Here is a 25,987-nt window from a genome sequence, read left to right as displayed (position 1 = left end):
CCAGAGAGAGAGAGAGCTTTGGAGAAGGGAGAGCTGTAGACAGTTTTAAATTCAGTTTTTAGAGCTGTGGACAGTTTTAAATTCAGTTTTCGGTTGTACCACAAACTCATAGGTTTTATTAGGATTAGGTTTTTTCCCCCTATGACTGTCTTAAGACAGTCATAGGTGTCATATCTTTAATAAAGGAGTGGCAATGTGCCTTTACCCCAACAACCTCCCACCTAAAGGGCAATATGCCTAAAGGGGAGAAAAGAATAAAAATTACAGCAATATATAGTTACTGTATACAAGACCATAAAATAAGAGTGGTCTCATCCTAATCCCATGATGTGGCGGCAATGTGCAAACCGCTCTGTAGGCAAGCTCTTAGTGAGCAAATCTGCAAGATTATCATCAGTATGCACTTTCACAAGCTCAAGTCGCTTGTCTTTCAGTACCTCCCTGATGAAATGATATTTCACATCTATGTGCTTGGTCTTTTGATGAAAGACCGGATTCTTTGCTAACATGATAGCACTCTGACTATCACAATGCAAGACTGGCATATCTCCTGTAATGCCCAAATCTCCCACCAGCCGAGTAAGCCATATTGCTTCCTTGCAAGCCTCAGTGGCTGCAACATATTCAGCTTCAGTAGTTGACAGTGCAACGCATTTCTGCAACCGAGACACCCATGATATAGCACCTCCTGCAAATGTGAAAATATAACCGGTAGTAGACTTCTGGTTATCTGCATTCCCTGCATAGTCTGAATCTGTAAAACCATGCACCAATGCATCCTGCCTACCATAGCATATGCACAAGTCTTTGGTACCCTTGAGATACCTCAAGACACCTTTCACTGCTTCCCAGTGCCGCTTGCCTGGATTTGCCATATACCTACTGATGACTCCCACCGCAAAAGCAATATCCGGACGAGTGGCAACCATGGCATACATCAAAGAACCAACTGCAGATGCATACGGAACCTTGGCCATTTCAGCCTTATCATCATCTGATCTGGGGCTATCCTTACTGCTGAGTTTTAAATGTGGAGGCAGCGGGGTACTAATAGACTTCCCCCCCTCCATTTTAAACCTCTGCAGTACTTTGTCAATGTACTCTTTCTGTGACAGAAACAAAAGTCCCTTGGACCTGTCACGAGTAATCCGCATGCCAAGAATATGATTTGCAGCACCCAAGTCTTTCATGTCAAAAGACTTATGCAGGTGTTTCTTCAAAGTACTAATCTCCTGCTGAGATTTACTGGCAATCAGCATGTCATCCACATATAGAATGAGTAGCATCAAACTGCCATCCTTTGCCCGTTTGGTGTACAAGCAATGATCGGTCTTACACCTATGATACCCTTGGGACTGCATGAAGGCATCAAACTTCTTGTACCATTCTCTTGGCGCCTGCTTGAGTCCATACAAGCTCCTCTTGAGCTTACACACAAGCTGCTCTTTCCCTTTAACAGCATATCCCTCTGGCTGACTCATATAGATCTCATCATGGAGATCTCCATGAAGAAAAGCAGTCTTCACATCCATCTGACATAAATCCATGTCCTCATGAGCAACAAGAGCTAACACTGCTCTCAAAGTAGTCATCTTAACTACAGGGGAAAAGATCTCATCAAAATCAATGCCCTTCTCCTGCTTAAATCCCTTGGCAACCAATCTGGCCTTATACCTCGGTAAAGCATTTGAATCCACTTTGACTTTGTAAACCCACTTGCATGGCAAAACCTTTCTGCCTGCAGGTAGCTGCACCAAGTCCCATGTATCATTTTGAAGTAGGGAGTCCATTTCTGACTGCATGGCTTTCTCCCACTTCCTTTTCTATGTTCTTCCCATAGCTTCCTTGAAGCTGGAAGGCTCACCACAATCTTTCAGCATAATAAAATCAGCCACATTGTTGGCTCCTGGAACAAACCTGTCAGGAGGCCGTTGTACACGGGTGCTCCTCCTAACAAAATGTTCCGGATTAGGCTGCTGTCCAGCCTGTTCGTCATGCATGACGGGTGGCTGTACCACCATATCTGGCTGTTCTACAGCCCCATCTGCTGGCATATCCAGAGGTGCATCATTGGCAAAATTATCTGGCTGATTTTCAGCCTGTATACCCTCTTGAACAGGGTTATCTGCAGCAGCCTGCTGCTGCATATAAATGGGCATTCTTTGCTGTCCAACATCATCATAAATAACCCTCCTGTATTCCACAGGTTGCACGGGTTCCTTGTGTACACTATCCTCTTTAAAGATGACATCATTGCTGCGTATAATCTTCCGTTTAACGGGATCCCATAACCTGTACCCCATTTCACCTTCGTCACCATAACCCATAAAGATGCATCTGAAAGACTTTGGCTCCAGTTTGGTGCGCAGTTCTTTGCATATATAAGCAAAGCACTCGCAGCCAAACACACGTAAGTGCTTATATGAAGGTGGCTTGCCAGACCACACCTCCTCTGGCACTTTCAACTCCAAAGCCTTGTTTGGCGACCTGTTAATAATGTGAACTGCTGTTTGCACGGCTTCTGCCCAAAAGCCATGGGGCAATGCAGCATAAGATAACATACATCGAACCTTCTCCTGAATAGTTCGATGCATCCGCTCACTTACACCATTTTGAGATGCATTATGAGGGGCTGTGAGTTCCTGTTTAATGCCCTTAGCTTCACAAAACTGTACAAAAGCATGTGACACATACTCACCCCCATTATCGGATCTGAGGCATTTCAGCCTACGACCTGTCCGATTCTCAACCTGAGCGACAAACTTCTTGAAAGCATCTAAGGCATCGCTCTTATGCTTCAAGAAATTGACCCACACTTTGCGTGTGGCATCATCAATAAAAGTAATAAAATACTTTGCACCCCCTAGTGATAACTGTGGCATCTCACACAAATCAGTGTGCACTAGATCAAGCGGTGCTCTATTCTGGGGAGTTCTCCTCTTATGAGGAGTCACAGAATGCTTGCCAAATATGCAATGATCACAAGTAGGCAAATCTGAAAAAGAAAGAGACGGCAGATAACCCAAACGTGACAGTTCTTGCATTCCTTTAACAGACATGTGTCCCAACCGGCTATGCCACAATGAAACCTTTGACAGCTCGGTTATGGCAACAACATGATTACCCACACTGGAAACATAAAGAGGGTACAAGGTATCACTCTTATAACCCTCAGCCACTACAACCTGGCCATCAGTAATCACCCATTTGGAATCCCCAAATGTGGTGTGGTAACCACTGTCATCCAACAAGCCAGTGCTAATCAGATTTTTCTTGATTTGCGGCACATGGCGGACACCATCAAGCATAAATATGCGTCCATCAGGGAATACTATCTGTATACTGCCAATCCCTGCAATCTGACATGCATAGTTGTTCCCAAGATGAACAACTCCATGAGTACCTGTGTAGGAAGTAAACCACTCCCTATGAGGAGTAACATGAAAAGAAGCACCTGAATCCAAGAGCCAGGTGTGCATGTCATGGCCATCAATAACCAAAGTATGTGCAATTACAGCAGAAGAGCATAAAACATCATGTCTGTCACTGTCACTATCCTCTGCTGCAACATTCACTACATCCAAGTCATCTGCCTTGGCCTTGCCTTTGCCTTTGCCTTTGCTTCCACTGCCTGCATCCTTTGTTTCAGCCTTCTTGGCTTTCTGATCCCGTATGAACTTGAAGCACTTAGACTTCACATGTCCCTTCTTGCCACAATAAAAGCATTCAATATCCTTTTTGCCACGGGACTGACTGCGGGATTTGGACTTACTAGCAGATCTCCCCTTCTGCTGAGTCCTGCCTCTATCCTGTACCTGCAAAGCATTTGAAGACTTGCTGCCCATATTATTTTTCCTGCTCATCTCCTCCATAAGGAGAGAGCTCTCCACATCAGCATACATAAGAATGACATTTGAATTTGACAGGTGGTCTTGAAAGTGTCCCAACTCTCAGGGAGGGTACACAACAAGAAGGTAGCCTTGAACTCCTCATCAAGATTCAAACCCTGTGCAATCAGCTGTGTAAAGATGGCATTGAACTCACTCAAGTGTGAGGTCATAGTTGTACCTTCCTTCATGCGAAGATCAACCAGCTTCTTCAACCAATAAACCTTACTGGCTGAACTCTTTTGGGCATACAACTCTGCTAGCCTCTGCCATAGGCCATAAGAGGTCTTTTCAGCCTGAACATTGAACACAAGAGTATCAGAAATAGTAAGCATGATAGCTGCCCTTGCGGACAAATCAAGCTCTTCCCATTCATCATCTGCCATGTCAGATGGCTTGACACCCTTTACCCTTATGGGCTTAGAAATCTTCTTTAGCAGAAGTACATTCAAACACTGTTCTGCCCATAATGCATAATTGTGTACTCCTTCCAATTTCTTTATGTTCAGAATTGAAGATTCACTTCCCCCTGATGCCATATCAAATAAGGAAAGTTCCTGACTCCCTGTAAGTCAAAAAATGACTGAATAAAGTTCTGATTTCTCAAAAAAAAAAAAACCTACTCAATCAAGAGCCAGAAGCACTCACAATAGTGCTGTTTTTTTTTTTTTTTAAACTGTCAAAAGAATCTGCAGCAAAACAGTAAATTTCCCTCCAGTTACTGTACCTTCTGACACACTGTACCATGCTCAAATAGGCATAAAACAGTAATTTCAGAATGCTGCAGCTGTTCCACAGGTGCTTTAACAGTGCATCATCATCTGATGATGCATAAAACACTGCTGTCCTGATCACTTCTCCCACCTCAGATGAGGTATTGCACTGATTTTATATGCATAAACCACTTGTCATACACTGTTTTGTTCACTGTAAAAGAGGCTCCAGACACTTCAGCCTGTCACAAACCTGCAACAGAAAATGGGACAAATCCCAAGCAATCACCCTTCTGCCAAAGGGATAAAAGGCATCTGAAGGTCTCAAACAGTAACCCAAGTGCTCTCAAGCAAAATCTGGGCAAAAGCCCCTTGATTTGACACCTGTACCAAGTGAAAAACACCTCAAAACTGAGGTAGCATACAAAAAAGTAGCGCTCTCCTGGCACTTTCACCTGACAATGCAATGCATAAACAGCCCTGTGTACACAATAACAACACAGATCCCAACGTACAGACACTGAAGAGAAAATCTTTTGAGCACTGTCAACGATGGACAGTTAGGGACCGAGTAAACTAGATGCGCCCCGGCCAAGCGTGGCTCAACTGAGATTTTCCAAGGTGTCGTACACAAAATGTGACCTGCAAGAAATGTCACTGAATACACTGCGGAAACAAGACCAATGTGGGCTCCCTGGCTCCACACTACCTCAAGGCATACACTGCATAGACTTCCAGGCAAAAGCCCTTTGAAAATGTCACCCAAAAGCTGAGATTTGCACTCAGCAAAAGCATAAAGGTCCTCTGCAAAATCAAGGCATAGCAGTTGAGAGGGAAGATAAGAGGGAGAAGTACAAGGGGGAGAGAGTGAGAGAGAGTGGTGGCACAAAAGATGCGGGTGTGAAGTGATGAGCCACACCACAAACTCATAGGTTTTATTAGGATTAGGTTTTTTCCCCCTATGACTGTCTTAAGACAGTCATAGGTGTCATATCTTTAATAAAGGGGTGGCAATGTGCCTTTACCCCAACATCTCACACAAGGTTTGAAACGATGATCTCCATCACACAGATGACATCCCCAATGTCATCAACACCCAATGACGAATGCAAATCATGATGATCGACTGCTCTCACACATACGAATGTCACAGGTCACAAATCCCATTTAAGCATAGAAGCAACCTTTGTAATCAAAAAGAAAGAAACACAAATATACAAGGTAACCTAGACAACATCATATACCAAATATATCATTTCTACCAAGCGTCAACAAAATTATCATGGCTTTCAAAATAAACTACCTTGAAACCGTTGATCTAGCTCTCGCATCAGACTATAATTCTTCTTCAAATCTTGAGGAAGTGATGCGATACCTGCTATACACACAGCAAAAAGAAGGCATTATTTACTAACAGCCCTTACAATTCAAGGATGAGTAATGGACCAATAATCCTATTCAATGCAACATTCTACTACCCAAATAACAAAAGAAATAATAAATATAACATTCCTGTGAGCTCCTGGGCATTACTATAAGTCTTCCACTGTGCGTACCCTCTGTTGGGTCATTTCTAACAAATGGGATGCTGGCGTCTATCAAGAGGTGCAGTGCGTCTCGGTCTCTTGAAAGAGGCTCGACGCAAGACCAGAGCCACCGTGACTCCCGTGGGACGTGTCCCGGGTCTAAACAATGACGAGAGGTCTCCAAGAGTGATTTGTGTGTCCCCTCGATGCCTTGTGTGTCATGCTACGGTCGTCAAGTCGGGATCTCTATCATGTCTATGGCTAGAGACTGGACGATCAATATCACTCGATGGGAAGAACTCTGTGATCCTGCTCTGAGAGGTGTCTCGTGGTGTGGCCAAGCCCTGTCGCCTGAGTAAGTACTCTCTGTGTTGGACCCCCTCGTGAATGAAGGCCGTAAGGCATGTCTAATCTAGGTAGGCGAGGAATCTGGAAAGGGATCCGAAGCCGTCTCTGAAGAGACAGTGGTAGCGACGTCGGATCTCGGAGTACATTGGGCACCTAAAAATAAAATGCTCCCACGACTCAACCTCCTGGTAGTCACACAATGTGCATATGCGATGCTCCCTAGGGATCCCCTCTGCTCTGCCGCTCTCTATGCGGAGGCAGTGTGATGATATCCGAAACTATCCGATGGAGATCCGTAGTGAGTCAGGCATGTGTAGCTTAGTGTACCCCGGTGGTGTGAGAAAATAAAAAGTTGTAGGATTAATCCCTTGCCAGAGGAGTAGGGCTTCAAAAAGCTTCTCAAAACTCCAAGTCTCTCAAATTGCAATTGATAAGAGTTATCTTTTTGTCGCTATTCCTACATTTTGATAAAATACCATGGAGAGAGTTAAATCTCACAAGCAAATTGAGAAAAGATGGGCAATACAAAACAAAGTGCGCTCAATTTGAATCATGCAACCAAAGAGCAAAAAAGAATAACATTGGATTGAACATCCCTCTTTATAAGAGAGGCAAAGCACTTAAAATATTGGTAAAAGTAATCCAAGGAAAAAAACAAAAATAACGAGTGTAATTTTACAAAATGATGAAACCACCTAAGCAACAACAAATACCTAAGATGACAAATGTCTTGTCTTTCAAGCATCAAGGAAGAAAACCAGTGATGGATCGTTGATGATGCTATCCAAATCCCTCCCTTCTCTTCTTATCTCCCCACTACGAAAAGAGAGGATATGGCTACACTCCTCATGTGAGTGTCCACCCGGGGTCGGGCCTCGAGAGTTGTATACTTTGGCTCGCTACTACATCTGGCACCTTGCTATCCCTAGATTAGGTCACCAGAGGAAAACTGTGCTCTACCTGGACCCTGCTGGTCCCTATTGTGCTCACCTTTATGCTCCTATGAGCTAATCTCTACATCTCTAGGCCACAAGAAGAAAAGTAGCCACACGTTGTTGATCAAAATGTGCTAGGAACTCTCTGAGTGGGTGAAAATTGTTGCTTAATAAACAATGACGTCATCCACAAATCTCATAGCACACAGCCTAATGGTTTGGTAAACCCCTTCTCTGAGATACGCAAACAATGACACCTATAGAAGCTCAGTTTTACCGAAACCTCAAGAAGCGCCAGCCAAAACCTGTACCTATGGAAAGGTAACAAATCCTCTCTGACGACCTACATAATCCCAAGCCTCCAAACCATCTGCATGTCCAAGCATACTAGCTCTGCTAATCTCCCTCTGCCTCCAATGTGATAGATGAAGTCAAGGATAGCCATGGCTATCTACACCGTTACCAAAGTCTCTGACTCTATGGAGATAAGTAACCACCTAAAAGACTACAAAACCAAAATCTACTAGCAAAATATGATGCGGGACCAATGGCTTGCACCGGATCATCCGAGCAAGAAGCAGTACTTATAGTCTCTCTCTATACAAGACCATCCTCTCTCCGATAGATTTGTTCCCCAAAAGGGACAACCGTACATCTCCGTTGGACACAAGCGAGTCAAAGAGAGAGACTTGGTTCTGGATCCTGAAAATATGAATTGATGCTCAAGTGTGGCTAGTGCGGCATACTCTCTACTCAAACAAGTTTGCATAGCTAGTCGCATCATGAAGACCACACCTAAAGGGAGCTACCATTCGAGATGTGTTGAAGATCATGACCTTGGTTTTATCCAACATGTTAACCTTCAAATCATGTGTCTCACAGATAGACTGAAGTGCACACTAGAGGCCTTAGCTGAAGAGGAGAGTAGGACCACCATCATCCAAGAATTTTGAAGTGATAGAGCTTGGCACATGGGCACGCTTTTTAGGTCCTTTGATATTGTAGTATACCTTGTCTTTATCAGACCTGCAATTAATGCAGTATGGAATCTATACGGACCTGTCAGACAGCATTTAATGCAGTGCGGGTCTGCCTCAAGGTGTGTGCCAGCCAGTTCGAAGATTTCCCAACACTTTGGAGCTACTTCGTGAAGCATGCAAGTATTTTGGAGCTGTCTCGAGCTGCGTGCCGGCTGTTGAAGATTTTTGGAGGTTGTTGGAGAGATCTGGAGGCCTCTCCTTGAGCCCATTTCTTTTCATTTGGCTTACCTTTGCCTCAAGCTGCGAGTACCCCTCCATTGGATCTCTCTCTTGCTGGCTGTTGAAGATTTTTGGAGATTGTTGGAGAGATCTGGAGGTCTCTCCTTGAGCCCATTTCTTTTCATTTGGCTTACCTTTGCCTTGGGCTGCGAGTACCCCTCCATTGGATCTCTCTCTTTTCATTTCTAAGTGCTCTCCTCCTCGTGGGAGCACTTTCTCTTGCTGTAATTCTCATTTCCAGCCCTCATTTTCTCTCATTTTCACCTCTACTTCAAGGGTGAATCTCTTTGTTCACATTCAGAGCGTTTACATTACTGTCCTTTCGGGCTACATCATTGGGTAAGCCGTTGTTGCATTGGTTCTTTCCAATTTCTGCTTCATTTGCATTTTGGAAAGGCCCCGTGTTGCCTTGGAAGGCCTTGTGTTGCCTTTCGGGAATTTTTCTTGTAACAGGTACACCTTGAGACAGCAGAGTCTCCTGCAGGCATAAGCTTTGAAGCTTGAGCAAAATTTTGTCACTTGATTTGAGAGGTTGCCTTTCTCTCATTTGCTTTGCCAATTGGTGCATTTGTCTTGAATTTCAACACCATGACTAGCAGCAAGGGTGATTTGTTTGGGATGCTTGGGGCTCATGACAAGCTTGATGGCACCAATTATCCCATGTGGTCATACATGATGGGACATGTTTTGGCTGCCAAGAATCTATGGCATATTGTTTGAGGTTCTAAGGCCAAGCCTACACGTAATGCCACTTCTGGTGCTGCACCTACTGCCTAGGGTTCTTCTTTAGGTGATGGGTCTTCAAGTGATGGTTCTAATGCTACTTCTAGAATCCCTGCAAATACTGTTACAGGTGCTTTGCCTCCTACACAGGAGCAAATTCAGTGGGATGGTTGTGATGCTAAAGCACATGCCTTGATTGCTCTTTCAATGAAACAAGTTATTATCCCTCACATCCGGTCTTGCAAGACAGCTAAGAAAGCATGGGATCAGCTAGCATCTTTGACTCAGGTGCGGAATGAGGCGAGGGTTGCCTATCTCCGCAAGCAATTGAAAGATTTGAAGCTTGATGAGGGTGGAAACATGGATGCCTATCTCACTGATGTAAAGGATTTGAAAGAGCAATTGGCCAACATTGATGAGATTATGCTTGATTCTCACCTTGTTTCTAATACCCTTGATGGGTTGCTTCATTCTTATCAAGGCTTTGCTACTACATTGAGGTTGGTTGCAAGGGGTAATGCCAATCATTTCTCATTTGACCAGCTGGTTGCTCTTATTCTTCACGAGAAGTAAAGTCGTGCAAATCGCAATGCTTCTATACTAGTGATCAAGCCTTTGCTGCCCAACACAATCACAAAGGCAAAGGCAAGGTTTCCGCTGGTAAACCCCCGCTGATCATTCACAGGGTGCCTCTTCTTCAGGGGATAATAAAAAGAAGAAGAGATGTAACTATCACAGGAAACCTGGGCATGATATTTATGAATGCAATAAGCGCATTGCATCAGAAAAGAAGAAGAAAGACTCTGGTCTTGTAGTATCTGGCTCTTCTAGTGCAGAGGATCGACATGAGTCCACTAATTTGCACAAGATCAACATTGGGCTTTCTTGGTTTAATCCTGATGTTCATGATGCTTGTATAGTAGTTTCAGATGTTCATGATGCCTAGCTCTTTGATAGTGATGCTAACAAGCACATCACTTCCTGCCGAGAGTTATTCAGCTCATTAGAGCATACATCTCAGGGGGGGAGTGTCACATGTGCCAATAATGCATCATATACCGTGACAGGTATTGGGCAAGTTGATCTTACTTCGGTCTCTGGTGGTATTGTCACTCTAGAGCATGGGCTTTAAGTTCTAGGCATTCGTAAGAGCCTCATTTCTATTTCAGCCATAGCTACATGTGGCTTTCATGTTCTTTTTGAGTGGTGTTAGGTGTGCATTGTATGACTACACATGCCTTTACTATGGTCTTGACTGACACATTGACTAGAGGTCTTTATAGACTTGATGCTTATGACACATGTTTGGATGATGATGCTGCACTTGTAGATGCACATGCCTTTGCTCTTGATTCTACCATGGCAAATACTCATTTGTGGCATGAGAGGTTTGGACACCTTAATTTTGGAGCCTTGGTGAAGTTATATAAGGATAGTATGGTTGTTGATCTTCCCAAAATGCATATGCCTTCAAAGCATGTTTGTGAATCATGCTTGCTTCGTAAGATGCACCGTGCTGCATTTCCCAAGGATGGGAGAGTTGGTGCTTCACGCAAGCTTAATCTGGTTTATAGTGATGTTTATGGACCCATGAGGGTTGCAGCTCTTGGGGGCTTCTATTATTTTGTCACTTTTATTGATGACTTCACCAGGTACACTTGGATTTTCGCCTTGAAATCCAAATCTGAAGTTTCTTCATGCTTCAAGCACTTTATTGCCTTGGCTGAGAATGCGAGTGCGCTGCATATATTGCTCATCTTAATACAGATAGAGGGGGTGAATACATGTCAAAGGAGTTCGCTGTTTTTTTGGCTTCACATGGCATACATCATCGATGCATGGTGCCTTATGCTCCTCAACAAAATCCCATGCCTGAGCAGAAAAATAGGTCAGTGATGGAAATGGCCAGGTGCATGTTGAAAGGCAAAATTTGCCTAACAAGTTGTGGTTGGATACAGTCATGTGTGCTAAATATATCTTGAACAGATGTCCCACAAAGGCATTGCAAACTATCACACCTTATGAGGCTTGAATGGGTCGTAAGCCTCGCATTTCTCACATGAGGACTTTTGGATGCTTAGCTTATGTTCATGTGCCTTCACAGACACGCACTAAGTTGGATGATAAAGCTATCAAGTGCATTTTTATTGGGTATAGCTCAGAGAGAAAGGGCTATAAGCTATATCAGCCCCGCACGGGCAAGTGTTTTGTCAGTCAGGATGTTGTGTTTGATAAATCTTCCACTATGCCTTTGCTGGACTGTCAAAAACAGCCCGTTGTTGATGCCCCAAACATTTTTAACAGTTTGATGCCTTCGTTTCCATCCAATGCTCGAGATGATGTTTCATCTGAGGTTGTACCTCCTCCGTCTATTGGTCATTTGCAGCCACATGTGCAGCCAGATATTCGGCCTGATATGCCTCTCATTGATCAGGACCATTTGCACAGGGCTCTTGACCAAGAAAGAGCTGAAATTCAGGAGCCCAAAAAGGTACCCCGTTGGCTCCTTGACACATTAAAAGACAGCAAACAAGATACTCCTTTGCCAGCCCGTACCAGAGCAGCTATCCGGAAAGAGCATGCTAGTTTTGTTGCTTATGCTTTGGTTGCTACAGCATGCAATGAAGAGCCCTTATGTCATCAAGATATAATTGTTGGTTGAAGGCTATGCAAGCTGAATTGGATTCTATCCATCAAACTAACACTTGGGAGTCGTGTGATTTGCCTCCTAGCAAGAATGCCATTGGAACTAAGTGGGTTTATAAAATCAAACGGAAAGCTGATGGTTCAGTGGACTGTTACAAAGCCCATCTTGTTGCTAAGGGCTATGCTCAGCAGCATGGCATTGACTTTGAGGAGACTTTTGCTCCCACTTCCAGGATCACTACTATTCACATTGTTATTGCCTTTGCTGCCCACTTTCATTGGCAAGTACATCTGCTTGATATCCAGACAGCTTTCCTTCATGGACATTTCTATGTTTCCCAACCTCCTTGTTTTGAGGTTGAAAGTTTTGAAAGCAAGGTATGCCGCTTGAAAAAATCCCTCTATGGATTGAAGCAAGCACCTCGGGCTTGGTATTCCAAGATTCATACTCATTTGCTCACACTTGGCTTTCAGAACAGCCCTATAGAGGCTACCCAGGACAGATTTGCTGATTTTAGTCCTTTATGATGTGGATGACATGCTTGTGACTAGGACACATGCTCAACAAATTGCAGATTTTAAACTTGATTTGCAACAGACATTTGCTATGTCTGATCTTGATCTTTTGAAATACTATCTGGGCATCCAATTTGCTAGAAGTGAGGGGGGCATTTTGATGTCACAATCCAAGTACATTGGACAACTTTTGCAGCGTTTTCAGTTTGAGGATTGCAAACCAATATCCACACCATTAGAGCCTGGTTTTCACTTGTCTTCTGAGGATGACAGCAATACATGTGATGTCACTCTCTATCAATAGGCAGTTGGTTGTTTGATTTACCTATGCCATACGAAACCTGATCTACAGTATGTTGTCTCACAATTGAGCAGATATATGCACAGGCCATCTATGCACCATTGGCATGCCGTGAAGCGTGTTTTCAGATATCTCAAAAGGCACACAGCATTTAGACCTTCTTTATGGGGCTGATACTTCACTTGTCATGCATGGATTCACTAATAGTGATTGAGCTGGTTGTTCGGACACTCGTGTGTCACACAGTAGCAATTATTTTATGCTTGGTACTTCATGTGTTTCTTGGTTTAGCAAGAAGCAGAGTACAATTGCTACTTCTAGCTGTGAAGCTAAGTACAAAGCAACTTTTATAGCTAGAGTGGAGTGTGTTTGGCTTCGGAAGCTACTTGTAGATCTTTATGCACGTCAGACTGCTCCTACTGTCATCTTCACTGATAGTCAAAGTGCTTTGACTGTTGCGCAGAATCCTGTTTTCCATGCTCGCACAAAGCATATTGAGGTTCACTATCACTACATCAGAGAGCGATTATCAACAGGTGATATTCACTCGTCTTATGTTCCCACTGAAGACAACTTGGCAAATCTTTTTACAAAGGCCCTACCTCTACCTAAGTTTGAGGCTTTTCCGCAAGCTTTAAACTTAGTACCTTTTGTAACTTGATCTGTTGTACTCTGTACAGCCATAGATTGCTATATCCCTACAAGACGAACATGAGCAACCCTGACATTAGATATTCACCTATCCTAAATATGTCCAAGATACTTCATCCCATACCATGGAGAGGGGTTTGTAGGCCATTCTATGGGCTATCCATAGGTGCCACTTATTCCTTGGTATGTGCCTTGCAGGCCTAGTTATAGTCACTTAGGCCTATTGGTACAGTTAGTACATGTACCACCTAGGTTAATTAGGACACTTAGTCCAGTTAGGACAGTTAGCCCTAGGGTTTTGTTATGTTGGCTCCCTCTTGAGCCTCCACTCTCACTTTTGCAGCAATCTATTACAGCATCTCGTTTTTCTCCTTCTCTCCTCCATTTTTGAGCTTCCAGTGCTTGCCATAGCCAACACATTTGGTCTCTATCTCAGTCAAAACTGAGCTCAATGCCAAGACTTACACTCATCATCGTACTAACTATTGTGGGGGACTCGATATCTGGGTATAAGACCAAGTATGGATATGCCTCTCTATCGTCCCAAAGCCCCTTGGCAAAATGTGAGGTCTCTAGAGCAAAAGAGCAAACTGTGATGAAAGTTCTCTTGATTATGTGCTCTTGATCCGAATCCAGACGAACCTGGAATGTGGATCCTGTCTCTCCACGGTGATCATCCACATGAGACATGATAGGTACAAAACTGCGACACAGAATCCACGTACTCCTCCGACTTCTCTAGTCTCATCACTCCAAGAAATTCCATAGTTCTAACCATAAGGTTCCATTACAGTTTCAGATGATGTAGGTCAGGGTCTCGTTCTTGCAAGTCTCACAAACCCAGCCACTTTTCCTCCTTATGCATGGCATCCCATTGCCATAAGAGGGCTCGCCCTTCCTCTACTTGTAGGGGCAGGGAGAGGGAGGGGGAGAGGGGGGGGTGGGGGAAAGGGGGGAACCCTTCCCCTAAAGCTAATTGAGGGGAAGGGTGGAACCTTAAGCTAATTGAAAGGGGCCTAAAAAAGATGATGGGCCTATATAAAATGTTTTTTAAAGCCCTAACTCTCATTATTCGGTGGCAGAAGTGAAGAACACTGCCAAGCCAACAAGACATCGCCTCTAGATTTCTTCCTCCAACTCCACGACCTCCATTGCACCGCATACATGAATCTCTCTGGGGACACAAAACCCTCCAAGGACCCAAATCCATCCCGTGGCATCTCCCATGAGTGCTCCCATGAGGCCTCTCCTAACTCTCATGAGCCCTCCCCCTGCTTGTGGGAGCCACTGCTAGGGTAGGCTTTGGGAGTCGATCCATTGGCTTTTGTCATGAATAATCCTCCTCCTTCCCAGCACCTGAAATTTGTGGGCTGTAGTTTTACTTTTGCACCTAACACCTCTTGTCTTTTTTCTATTCTTATTGAGTCCTTTTTTCCAAAGATGGTTTCAGACATGTATGTCATCTCTCATCATGGTAATATCATGTGACGTCATGTGTCATCATGATCTTATGGCTAGTGTGGCCCTTGGGCATTGTGCCTAGGACTCCACACACACACTCACACATGGGCCTATGATACTAGGCACCCCAACGTGTTCCGATGTGGACCGACTTGGGATGAGGGGTTTATATGATGGCCGACCTGGCTTATGCCTAGTCTTTTGCTGGACGACTTGGCTCTATAGCAGCAGAGTTGTGTTGTGGGTGTACATTCCACCGTGTGAACCAACCACGGATGTCAAGTGCCCATCCTGATGACATCTTGCTCTTGTGATTCTTTTGGAGTCATGAGCTAGCATCCCATGCTTTTCTAGGAAGTCTACTACCATAGAGTGGTATGAATGGGGCTGCTTCAGAAACACACTTCGCAAAGTTCCACCCAGAGATTCAAAGACAACCAGTCGTGTGAAATGACTCAATTTTAGATCATCATGGCAGGCCACTTGGAGTGTCACATTATATGCAGTGGTCTAGATGGAAGAGGAGACCTGCCTCTACTGTAGGCGCTTGGCAAGCCTTTATGAGACTTTCAGAGGATCAGAGACTTTTAGCAGTTGGCCACCTCAGAGGGAGTGCACTCACGATACAGCAGATGCAGGCAACCATTCCACCAGAGTGGATTGACATAGATGACATGCCGCTTAAAGAGTCCACTTCGTGGGAAGCATTCTCAGGGACAAGCATTCCGCTACAGGTCATTGCATTGCAAGATGCACATGAGGATACCCTTGTCTTTAATGTTCAATCGAGAGGCATACTTATCAGATATACTTTTGGAGGTTGCATTTCAGCCTGTCAGGATTGCAAGATTGATGGAGTGGGGCAGGGATTCACAGTGGTATCTTGACCCTGATCCTATTCTCCTTGCGTTGAGGTCTTGGAGACTCTGGCTGTATGGTGGTTCCCCTATTAGGTTCTTGCAACGGGACCCAGGGGAGTGGGAATGGATTGATGAGGGGCATCGAGAGAAGAGCTTTCCCTTCTTTCACTATACCGTTAGAAATGCCCGAAGGTTTCAGCTCAACGGTAGAGGTTGGAGGCCCTCCAGAGCACCACACTGGGATAGTTTTCAGATTTCCACAGCTGTGCAAAAGAACTTTTGGCATAGGCTCTAGAAATCCCTTAGGAATAGAAAGATCACTCTTTTCTTTTGGCTTTCTATTCACGGAGGGATTGCAGTGAACATGTAGAGATCCAGGTTCGGGGCTGACCCTACTTGTCCTCGTTGTCACATGGCAGTTGAGTCAATACAACATCGCCTTTGGGAGTGCAGATAGGCGAGGACAATATGGAAAGGTGTTGCTAGGATTTTCAACATCTTTCATCCAGCACCTGTCTATATGACCTGGGGTTCAGTGGCTTAGTTATCTCTTACTGGCCCACAGGTGTTTTTCAAGGGACATGATCCAGATCCAGCTTTCATTGTACGGCGACATTCAATGGAGTCTTGTTCCCTCCAGGATGTTCCCCTCACTCCTTTCAGAGCTGCTCATGCCTCAATAGACACATCTTGGGAGATTTTGGCTAGCATTGTAGCTTGGCATATTTGGAGAGCCAAGTGTACAGAGGCGATGGAGGGTATCCAGGTTCACCCTTCCCAGAGTATGGCCAGTATTTGGACTGACACAGTAGACACTCCAATGGCCATTTGGGCGAGTAGGCAAGGATCCTCCAAAGCAACCACTACCAGGAGAGTTACTTTTTCCAAAGTTTGCAAAGGATATCCTTTCTTCTCTGAGTTTCCTTCAGGGTTGAGATGGCATTTTCAGCCTCTGCCTTGGTTCTTTATTAGCTCACTTTAACCTGTTTTTTCCTCATGCATTGCATGATGTACTCCCGCATTTGAGCTTGCTCTCGCGGTTTTCATTTATACTTAATGAAGTAATTTTCTTGAAGAAAAAAAATAGAGTGGTGTGAAGACGTGGTACGAGTAACGTCCACGTCCATGTGAACCTATGGAGGGTTCTCTAGAGATGCGTGTTTGCACAATGCTGCTAGTCAAGCCGGAGTGTCTTTAAAACATATCACAAGAGGCTGATCTCTAGTGAGGTCTTGTCTGGCCCGCCACACTCCCTCAATACCATGCTTTGGAGCCCCCAAGGTGGAGATCACAGAGGTGGTAGCGTATGAAATGGATGATTGGTACGTGGTAGGCATCGTATGGGCTGAAAAGAAACCAGGCATGGTTTGGTATGGCATGGATATCTGAGGAGGGTGTGACCTGGGGGGAGAGGAGACATTGTGGGAGTGGGAGAGAAGACGAGATCAAAGACTGGGGTGGATTGAGAGGGGCTATCTAAGTAGCCTTAGGGCCGGGTGAGTTGCCAATAAGTGGAATGAGCAGAGATGTAGTGTTATCCGCCTGGTTCCCACTACCAGTGCTACCTTGTGTTGATTTGGTCCTTGCTGTGCTCCACCTTTCCTCTTTTCCTTTTCTTTCTTGTCGTTTTCTTTCGGCTTCTCCACTTTGCCTTTGTCCTTATCTGTAAATCGAGTACAAGACTCCTGATTAAGGATGAAGTGGGGGGGGGGGTGAAGTCCACTTATCCAAACTGTAAGGATTTCAGCTCACCATTGAGAAATGTAGCTATACTAGACAGGGCTGTGAGGCATGGACGCAATGGGAGAGGCATGAAGAAGCTGCAGTTGGGTGGCAGGGTCAAGAACTACAGCCATGTGCCTGGTTGGAGCGCTGAGAGAGAGGTGGGAAAAGAGAGCAGAGGAGGGCAATGTAAGGAAGGAAATGGGGGCTGTTACAGGATGCTGGTGGAGCAAAGGGACAGATCGCAGCAGGCAAGCAGTGAATCGCTGATCACAGAGGCCCAGGCTGAACTGAAGTGGTGTGGGACTAGGACAGCAAGGAAGCAACAGATCCCTGATCGCAGAGGCAGTGGTGTGGGACTAGGGCTGGGTGCTGGAGCACGTAGTCAAGGCAGAGCGGTGTGCATAATGCTGGAGCAAAATGTTGGAGGTCAGCCTCCCCTGATGTACCATGGTTAGGTTAGGGTGTAAGTGACGTTGTTGTGGGTGTGCCCGCTCCCTATGAGGGTAGAGTAGAATGTCCGTCATGATTTTGCAGACTTCATATTGATCCCCTTGCGTCCAACCTAGGGATCCTGCAGCATGAGGAGGCCAAGACCATGTCTCAGCTGTGGGACCATGTCAATGCGAGGGTAAGGTTGTTCATATTCCTAAACTGTACTCCTCAGGTGATTAATCATGTGAAGCATATGACGGTGGCCAAAAGTATCTGGGAGCATTTGGCATCCTTGTACAATAAAAGCTCTCCCATGAAGATGGTCTCTTTGGAAGTCCAGATGAGATCGTTGAATCCCACTAGTCTTCATCGATGTGGGAGCCGATCAATAAGTTACGAAAACTTCAGCAAGAGATTCTTCAGAGGGAAAGCAGATATCATCTGAGGACATGGCCATAACATTGCTGTCCTACTTGTCTTCTCAGTACTCTGCACTCTTTTCGTCCTTCATAACCAATGGAAGGATTGAATACATTGACATGGGAGGAATTGGTCTCGATGGTGCTCAATCAGGAGAGATTTTTGGATCATAATTATGACCTTCCCTCAGAGGCTTTGTCAACTGAGCAGAAGGGAAGGAAGAAGTTGGCAGCTGAGGAAAGGGAAGCTTTGAAGGCTTCACGTACTTGTAACCATTGTGGCTAGAAAGGTCATGATTGGCAGCAGTGTCCTCAAAGGATCAATGTGGGGACCAGTGAGCAGAAGGAAGGTTCTGCAGCCATCACGTCAATTGTTCCAACCTTCAAGTAGCATGAGGCAGGATGTGCTGCCAGAAAGCTTTCTGGTTCCAGATGGAAGATTGCTTGCTGGCAGCAAGACCTACCAGACAGGTGCAATGGTGAAGGAGTCTTTGATTCAGGCAGGCAGAACCTCAAGCCATGAGGAGTTGTTCCCGTTGACTCAGATGGCAATATGTGCATTTGTTTGGGCGTCATGACCTGGCAGATCCAATGGGGGTTTCTTTGAAGTGCTAGAGATCCAGATGAGTCAGATGATTGCCAGTGCAGGAATCTAGACATCACAGATTGATCCTAGTGAGCAGTTTGATGCCCATTGTTTCTTTAAAAATGTCAATGAAGAGGACATAGGGGCAGTAGGGTTCCGACAGCTGGTTGATAAAATTCTTCTATTGTTAGTCATGTGCTGCCTCATTAGCTATTATCTTTATGATTTTTTGGCTTATGAGACTAAACTGAAATGCCGCCATTTCATAGCCCTTGAAATCAATACTTCACATCGGTTTAAGTGCTAGCCTTCGTCATGATGGAGCCCTCCCTTGACCTCCAGAGTTGTGTACATGTGTCTTGGGGAAGTGTATTGCATGTAACAGTTGATAAAAAAGGTCATCAATGCAAGACAATGGGTATTAGTTTTAAATTGTGAGCTTATTAAGAGCTCGGTAGTCAATGCAGATGGGCATAGACTTTTTCTTTTCTTGTACAAGGACCACTGGAGAACCAAATGGAATGTGCCTTCGTCAGCCGACAAGGTGGTAACTTGTGTGGTAACTCCTTTGGGAATATGTCTAGATAGGATTGGAAAATGGTTGGTTCAAATACTGAGGAGGTGTCTCATCAACTGAGTGCAATGTCAACTTGTGCTTGCAAAGTTCGAACCCACTTCTTTATTTACAAGAGATAACTAGTGAAGAGACTACAGTATTTGGGTTTAGTCTCTTACTTTTTTATACACACCGGTGAAAAACCAATGTAAAGTATTAAAAAATATCAAGCCAAATTAGTCGCAAGGGCAAGGGCTATCAAAAGTAGTTCCCATTACCTTTATCCAAGCTATAATGCTTGTGACCCCAGGGCACTCCATGGAATCCACCCTCGTTTCAGTGTCAAAAGCCACGCACCTGGAAGGCACTCCATGCTACCCTTCACCTTCACAAAGGCATTTGACTCCTCGTCGACCCACATCTCAATGTCAAACATCATCACCGTGGTTTCTAGGTCGGCATATATGACCTCAGTAACACTAGGAGATGTCACCAGGAATAACTCTTCGATTACCACATTTGCTTTAGCCCTTGTATCACCCTCTGAATCTCAGTGAGACTCCTTCCTTTTGTTTTTTTGATCCGCCTTCTTCTTTTTGCAATCCTTCGCAAAATGTCCTGGCGTGTCACAATAGAAGCACTTCTTCTTCTGCTTTCTCTTGGAAGTATCCTTGTCATTAGAGTCGTCTTTCTTAGACTTGTCACCTTTAGGCTTGCCCTTTCCTTTGCCAATGTAATCCTTCGCCAACGCCTTGATGTCTTTGTCATTGTTATAGAGCAACGCCTTAATCCATCGCCAACAACGCCTTGATGTCTTTGTCATTGTTATAAAGCTTCTCCCTAGCTTCTTCTTGTAGCAGTAATGGACCCAACTCCTCAAAAGTCAGAGGTTTGGTCCTCTATCCTGCTATCACAATCGTAACAAAGCTTTTGAAACTCTGAGGTAGCCTCCTTAGGACCATCAAGGCCAAATGACACGAGTTCATCTTCTGACCAACTAATGCAAATTAATCCCTCACCACCTTGATCTTTGTCAAGTGGTAATGTACCGAATCTCCCTCATCCATATCAAGGTTGTAGAGCTGATGCTGAAGAAGCAGGATCCGAGATGTGTTGTCTGTCTCGTACAGATCCTTCAGAGTGACCCATGCCTCTACTGACGTCTCGACCATCTAGATGTGAGGAAGCACGGAGTCTGCCGTAGTCCCTATGATCAATGCCAAGGCATGGGCATCTCTATCTTCCCAGGCTTCGAGCTCCTCTCCGTCAACTGCCATGAGTATATTTTCGTGTCTGTCCACCATGTCCTCCGCCTTCGCCTCCACTCCCATTGTCGATTTCCACAGCTTCCGAGCCATTAAATGACTCCAGATCTTCACCTTCTAGATCGGGTAATTTGACGCATCCAATTTCCCAGACTCAAACATTGAATGTGTTTACATTATTGCCATGATGATTGTTGAAGTGGGTCTTTGCTTCAATTGACAAACACATGTGCCGCTTGCTTCCCTCAATCACAACGGAGAGAAAACATATTGCAGCTCTAAAACATTCAAGCTGTCTTCTTAATTTTGCATGCATGCATGGGTCACGTAAAGAACTTGCTACATGACATTTGAAGCATAAAGAAATTGCTTACATGAAATGACCGGCAAGTAAGAAAGATGCACAAGCACAAGGGGCCCCTCTCCTTCTTTAGTACTCACCCAAGAGGGCAAACTACGCTTTTCCTAAGGGTGAAAGCCTAAATCAACATGTGATGGAAGCTGCTCCTCACTCCTATGAGTTAGAGTGATTGTTGCTGCTTGAGGAGTGCTCCTGCTTCACCTTTGAAGAATGAGCAGTCTTTTTTGCGTTTTGGTTGGGGGGGGAGGCTATTGCATGAATTAGTCTGACTGCTATTGCAGGACCCACCAAGTTATGGGATGCAAGCTGCACTACTTGACTGACTCTGTCTGTGGGCACATTTGTATGGCCAGTTTGCTGCTGCTATGGCTGCATGGCAACCCTGGATAGGCTAGACACAACCAACAGGAAGGAAATATATTCCAGGTACAGCGTTTCATTTCGTTTCCACTTCAACAACTGTTGTGATGGCAATGTTGCCTCAGCTTATAAAAGAAGTCATTCAAACAGTTTCCTTTGCAAAGTATGATGATTGTCCTTTCTAGGTGGGTAATTGTGCTTGTTACAACTCATCTGCTGAAAAAGATTCAATGACCCCAAGAATACCTATCTCTATCATGAAGAATTCCAACTATACCCACAAAGCCATGCTCTACTTCAACCATTCAAGTAAATGGTTAAGAATTCAAAGGTTCGCTATGACCATGACGTTCCAACGTAGCACCTAGAATCACTGTGCCCCAGACTTTCTTGTCCATAAGGAGAGACCGTAAACAGCTCACCAAGATGCTCGAAAATTTTACATAAGAGGCTCGCTACTTTTTGAAAACAACGAAAACTTGGTCTTAAAAGTATACAGGTGCAAGATCTTCTTATGATAACCTCTACACCGAAATAGGAGGCAGCTATACTTTCCGTCTCCTATTGAGGCAATCGGCTACAAAACCTTCCCGGCCTTTTACTAATCTCCAGATTTACAAACTTAAGGTGGATCTTTGAATCTTTTCTTGAGATCTTGCAGGATTTCAAGTGGGAACAATTCCTCTCCTTCAGTACATACCTAGAAACAAGGACAAAAGGCCCAAGTAATTACGCGTCATACCTGGCCTAACTTCTTACAGAAGAAAAAGTTGCTAACATTCACAAATCCAATGAAGCGTGTGCATTCTTTGTTCTCCATCATCACTGAAAGAAGGATTAACATCTTTAGGCGCGTAGCTGTCTTGACTCCCTATGAAGAGATCGGTAATCTTTAACATTAGCTGAATATGCGAACTCAGATCCATATGTAGGCGCAAGGGATGAGAGAATAGAAGAGGGGTGCAACACGGCACTCGTATCCTGACTGCGAAAAAGTTGTACGAAATTTTGGCTTAGGCAACCACACTCATCCGTAGTACATGCGCGGGAAAGAGCACCGGCAATTTTTACCAAAAGGACATGGACTACGAGTTGTTTCCTAATGAATCGACAACAGCTGGGAACTGGTTAGCAGGACGCACTATGTACGAAGTCCTCCAGGTACGTCATGCTGAAACAAGACCGCCACAACAAGAATCGAAACAAGAGAGTGAGCTGGTCGGCAGATCTCCAATTGGGGAATGAGCTCCACGCAACGTAGCCCTAAATCAGATCTTATCTTATATTATTATATTATATATTATTTAATACTACAAGGGCAGCTTTTCTAAAATGGCCACGTGGCTGAAAGTTCATCTCGCGCAACAAACGAATGAAGTAACAACTTTAGGCAAAGAGAATATCAACAATAGTCGTAACTCCTAATGTAACAAGGTGAATGATATTTTAATCATTCATAAGCCTGCCCAAGATCAAAAAGAGCAAACCAAAAGGAAACAGTGTGGAGAAAGACTATAGGGAGAGAGACAGGGGGCGGGGGGAGGGAGAAAAGGTGACGAGATGATGCTGGGGGAGGAGCTCAGGAGGAGAAAGTTGGCTATAAACCACAAAGTTATGTTGCCTCTTATTCAATGTGACTGACTGTATTGCTATTTTGTGGATCAATTAATGCAGCAAAATCAGGACATGTGGCAGATTAGAGAACAAGAGCCTGCCATGTGTCCTAAAGAATCTCTTCTCTTCTCTATCTCTAGCTCTTCTCTTCTCTTCTCTATCTCTATCTCTACATTTTTCATTTCTAATAGAGAAGGGTGCCATGTGGTGAGCAATGGCACCACTCTTTCTTGCAAGCGGCCTTCCACATGGCATGCCCCCCCTCTATTTTTAAATCACCAACCTAAATTCCCTCACACATTTAATGCCCGTGCAAAGCACGCATCTGAACTAGTAATCTACTAACCACGGACAGGAGGGAGAGAAAATGGGGACACATGGCAGCCTAGAGAACAAGAGCCTACCATGTGTCCCAAAGAAGGAGCTCCTAGATGGAGGCTTTGAGAGCTAGGGGGAGATGGAAAGACAAGAGGACAGCTTTGAGTGGAGAGGAGGTGGAAAGACAAGAGGCAACTTTGGGAGGAAGGAGGATATGGCAGGTCAATGGAATGCAGGGAGGAGATGGAAGGACTTAGCCAAGCCAATCCAAGCTTCTAACGACGATCGACAGCACGCATCACGATCTTGAAGAGTACGCCGATCAACACATGTGCCAAAAGGAGTTTCAAGTGTTTAAAACATGCATTTGTTTCGGCCTTGGCCATTTTTGAATTGATTTTTCGATTGATCCATATCCTTGATTCCAGCAAAGCGGACAATTAGATCTAGACAAAAGGAAGCAAATTGGATTTCTAAATCTAGCCCTAACAAAAGAAGCTAGAACGGAATCATTCAAGATCTAGGGGAGAATGAGGCCTACCTTGCGGCATTTAATTTATAAACCACCATTGCCCGGAACTTTTCCAATATAATTTCTAGAAGAATAGAGTCGCATTACAGATGGAGCGATTGATATGCGTGCTTTTGCACAAAGTGCTTGATGCACTCTGCCTGATGTTGAGATGATGGTCCTCTTCCAATGCAAAAAGTGGATCTCTTGCAACCTCTTGCATTACTCTTAAGTCACAGCCAGTTATGAGAGCATTTAAATAAGAAACTGATTGAACGATGGGAGTGTGACCTCAGTGTGACTCCCTGAAGCAAATGCTTTCTACTAGCTGGCCGAGGGAATTGTCCACCTTCACATTAGGAGTGGTTGAGGATGGTCGTGTATCTTTACCCACGCAAAGCACAGGTTCAATACTCATTTTTTTCTTCACAAACCACAAAACTTGCACCTTATATTAACACTCCATTGTGAATCTCCACTTGTAATTTTTAGAACAATTAACTAAGTTATTATGTTTCAAATTGCCATTTATAGAGATCATCCTTAAAAATATTTTCTTTTAATAGCCCAACGCGCTATTAAAATTTGTTTTCTCTTTTACATCTAAAAGTGCTTGCTTTAACACTATACTAAGAGGAAGTGCTGATGCTCACTTGTGCACTCTTGTATTTTTTTCCCATCCCCCGCCCTAAGGGGCAGGTGAGCGATGAGTGCGACGAGCAAGGGAAAAAGGGCGAGGGGCCTTAAGATTTTGAAACTATGATATAACTACATACCTAAACATTTTTCAAATTTGAGAAAATACAATTTACAAGTAATTTAAGAAATACGGACATTCACTGTATAGAGTTTCACAGTTTTCTCACATAATGGAATAATTTAAGTTGAAAAGCAAACAAAATCGTACCTAGTAGCATTGGCAACTTTCCACCCCACAAAGTACTCTAAGGATCATTTCCCTTCATGGAAATCCTAAAATTGGCATAGGTTGGCCTTATAATATACCCAACTACATTTAAAGAAAAGAGTGATATATTCCATTCAAAACAAAACCCAACTACATTTACAAATTTTGGAGGTACCCTCTAATCACAACCTAGCTTTTTATTTAAGTTGAAAAGCAAACAAAATCCTACATGAGCCTACCTAGCAACATTGGCAACTTTTCACCCCACAAAGTACTCCAAGGATCATTCCCCTTCATGCAAACCATATAATCGGCATAGGTTGGCCTTGCAAGATACCCAACTACATTTACAACTTTGAGAGGCACCCTATAACCACAACCAAGCTTGAGTGCTTTAACATAATTTTCTGTAGCTTTATAGTTTTTCAAATTATTGTTCACTAATTTCCTTTAAGTTATTATTTTTAGAATGGCTTTTAAAGCCATACTCTCTCTCTCTCTCTCTCTCTCTCTCTCTCTCTCTCTCTCTCTCTCTCTCTCTCCCCATCGGCTCCTTTCTCTCAGTCAGTCAGTAGCTTTGTTGGCCGTCTGTAGCTCTCAGCCCATCGGCCCCTCTCTCTCGACACTCAGCCTGTGGGCTCTCTTCCCCCCCTCAGCTCAACCCATTGGCTCTCTTGCAACCCTCTCAGCCCATCGGCCCTCTTTCTCTTAGCCCGTCGTTCCGTAGCTAGCATGTCATTATTCAACCCCTTTTGTAGCAAGCACCAATTTGCCTTGATCACATTTTGTTTCCACTGCATCTCACCTCAGGGAGGTAGCTCACCTTATCTCAACCCTAAGCTAGACTAACCCCCCTAGCCTAGCCCAAGGCTTAAGGTATAGCATGGGGTATTCTAGCCAAGGTCACCATGGAAGAAGAAACTTCTTACCTCTGCTCCTTCAACAAAGAAACTATCATACTTAGCTATTGCCTCGACACCCTTCCACCCTCCTCCCCCCTATGCCCGGACTTTCCACAAATATCAGAGTAGGCTCGACTCCCATGAGCAGATTTCTCTCATGCAACAAGAACTTAGAGACGCAAAGCTCCAAAATGCTTCCTTGGAG

The 25,987-nt window shown here is 44.3% G+C and overlaps 1 protein-coding gene across 3 annotated transcripts in view; it reads right to left on the bottom strand.

Annotated features, from left to right (window-relative positions):
• ING1 (RING/FYVE/PHD zinc finger superfamily protein) overlaps nt 1–22,813 on the bottom strand; it is a 35,619-nt gene extending 12,806 nt beyond the window's left edge. The window contains exons 1-3 of one of the 3 annotated variants that reach the window (XM_087385917.1): nt 22,673–22,784; nt 22,273–22,355; nt 5,904–5,975 (exon numbers count right to left, since the gene is read on the bottom strand). In XM_087385917.1, the coding sequence (XP_087242043.1) occupies nt 5,904–5,931 (28 nt within the window). In that variant the 5' untranslated portion in view covers nt 5,932–5,975; nt 22,273–22,355; nt 22,673–22,784. Of the gene's footprint in view, nt 1–5,903; nt 5,979–22,272; nt 22,356–22,672 lie in introns of all 3 variants that reach the window. The other 2 variants (XM_087385916.1, XM_087385915.1) reach the window with 2 other exon arrangements.
• Between the last annotated feature and the right edge of the window lie 3,174 nt (nt 22,814–25,987).

The sequence above is a fragment of the Dipteris shenzhenensis genome, chromosome 15 (genome assembly GCF_047967505.1).
Source record: "Dipteris shenzhenensis isolate YYH24624 ecotype China chromosome 15, Dip_SZ_1.0, whole genome shotgun sequence".
NCBI classification, from domain to species: Eukaryota; Viridiplantae; Streptophyta; class Polypodiopsida; order Gleicheniales; family Dipteridaceae; genus Dipteris; species Dipteris shenzhenensis.
The sequence above is the reverse complement of the archived record's forward strand: the minus strand, read 5'-3'. Positions and strand labels throughout refer to the sequence as shown.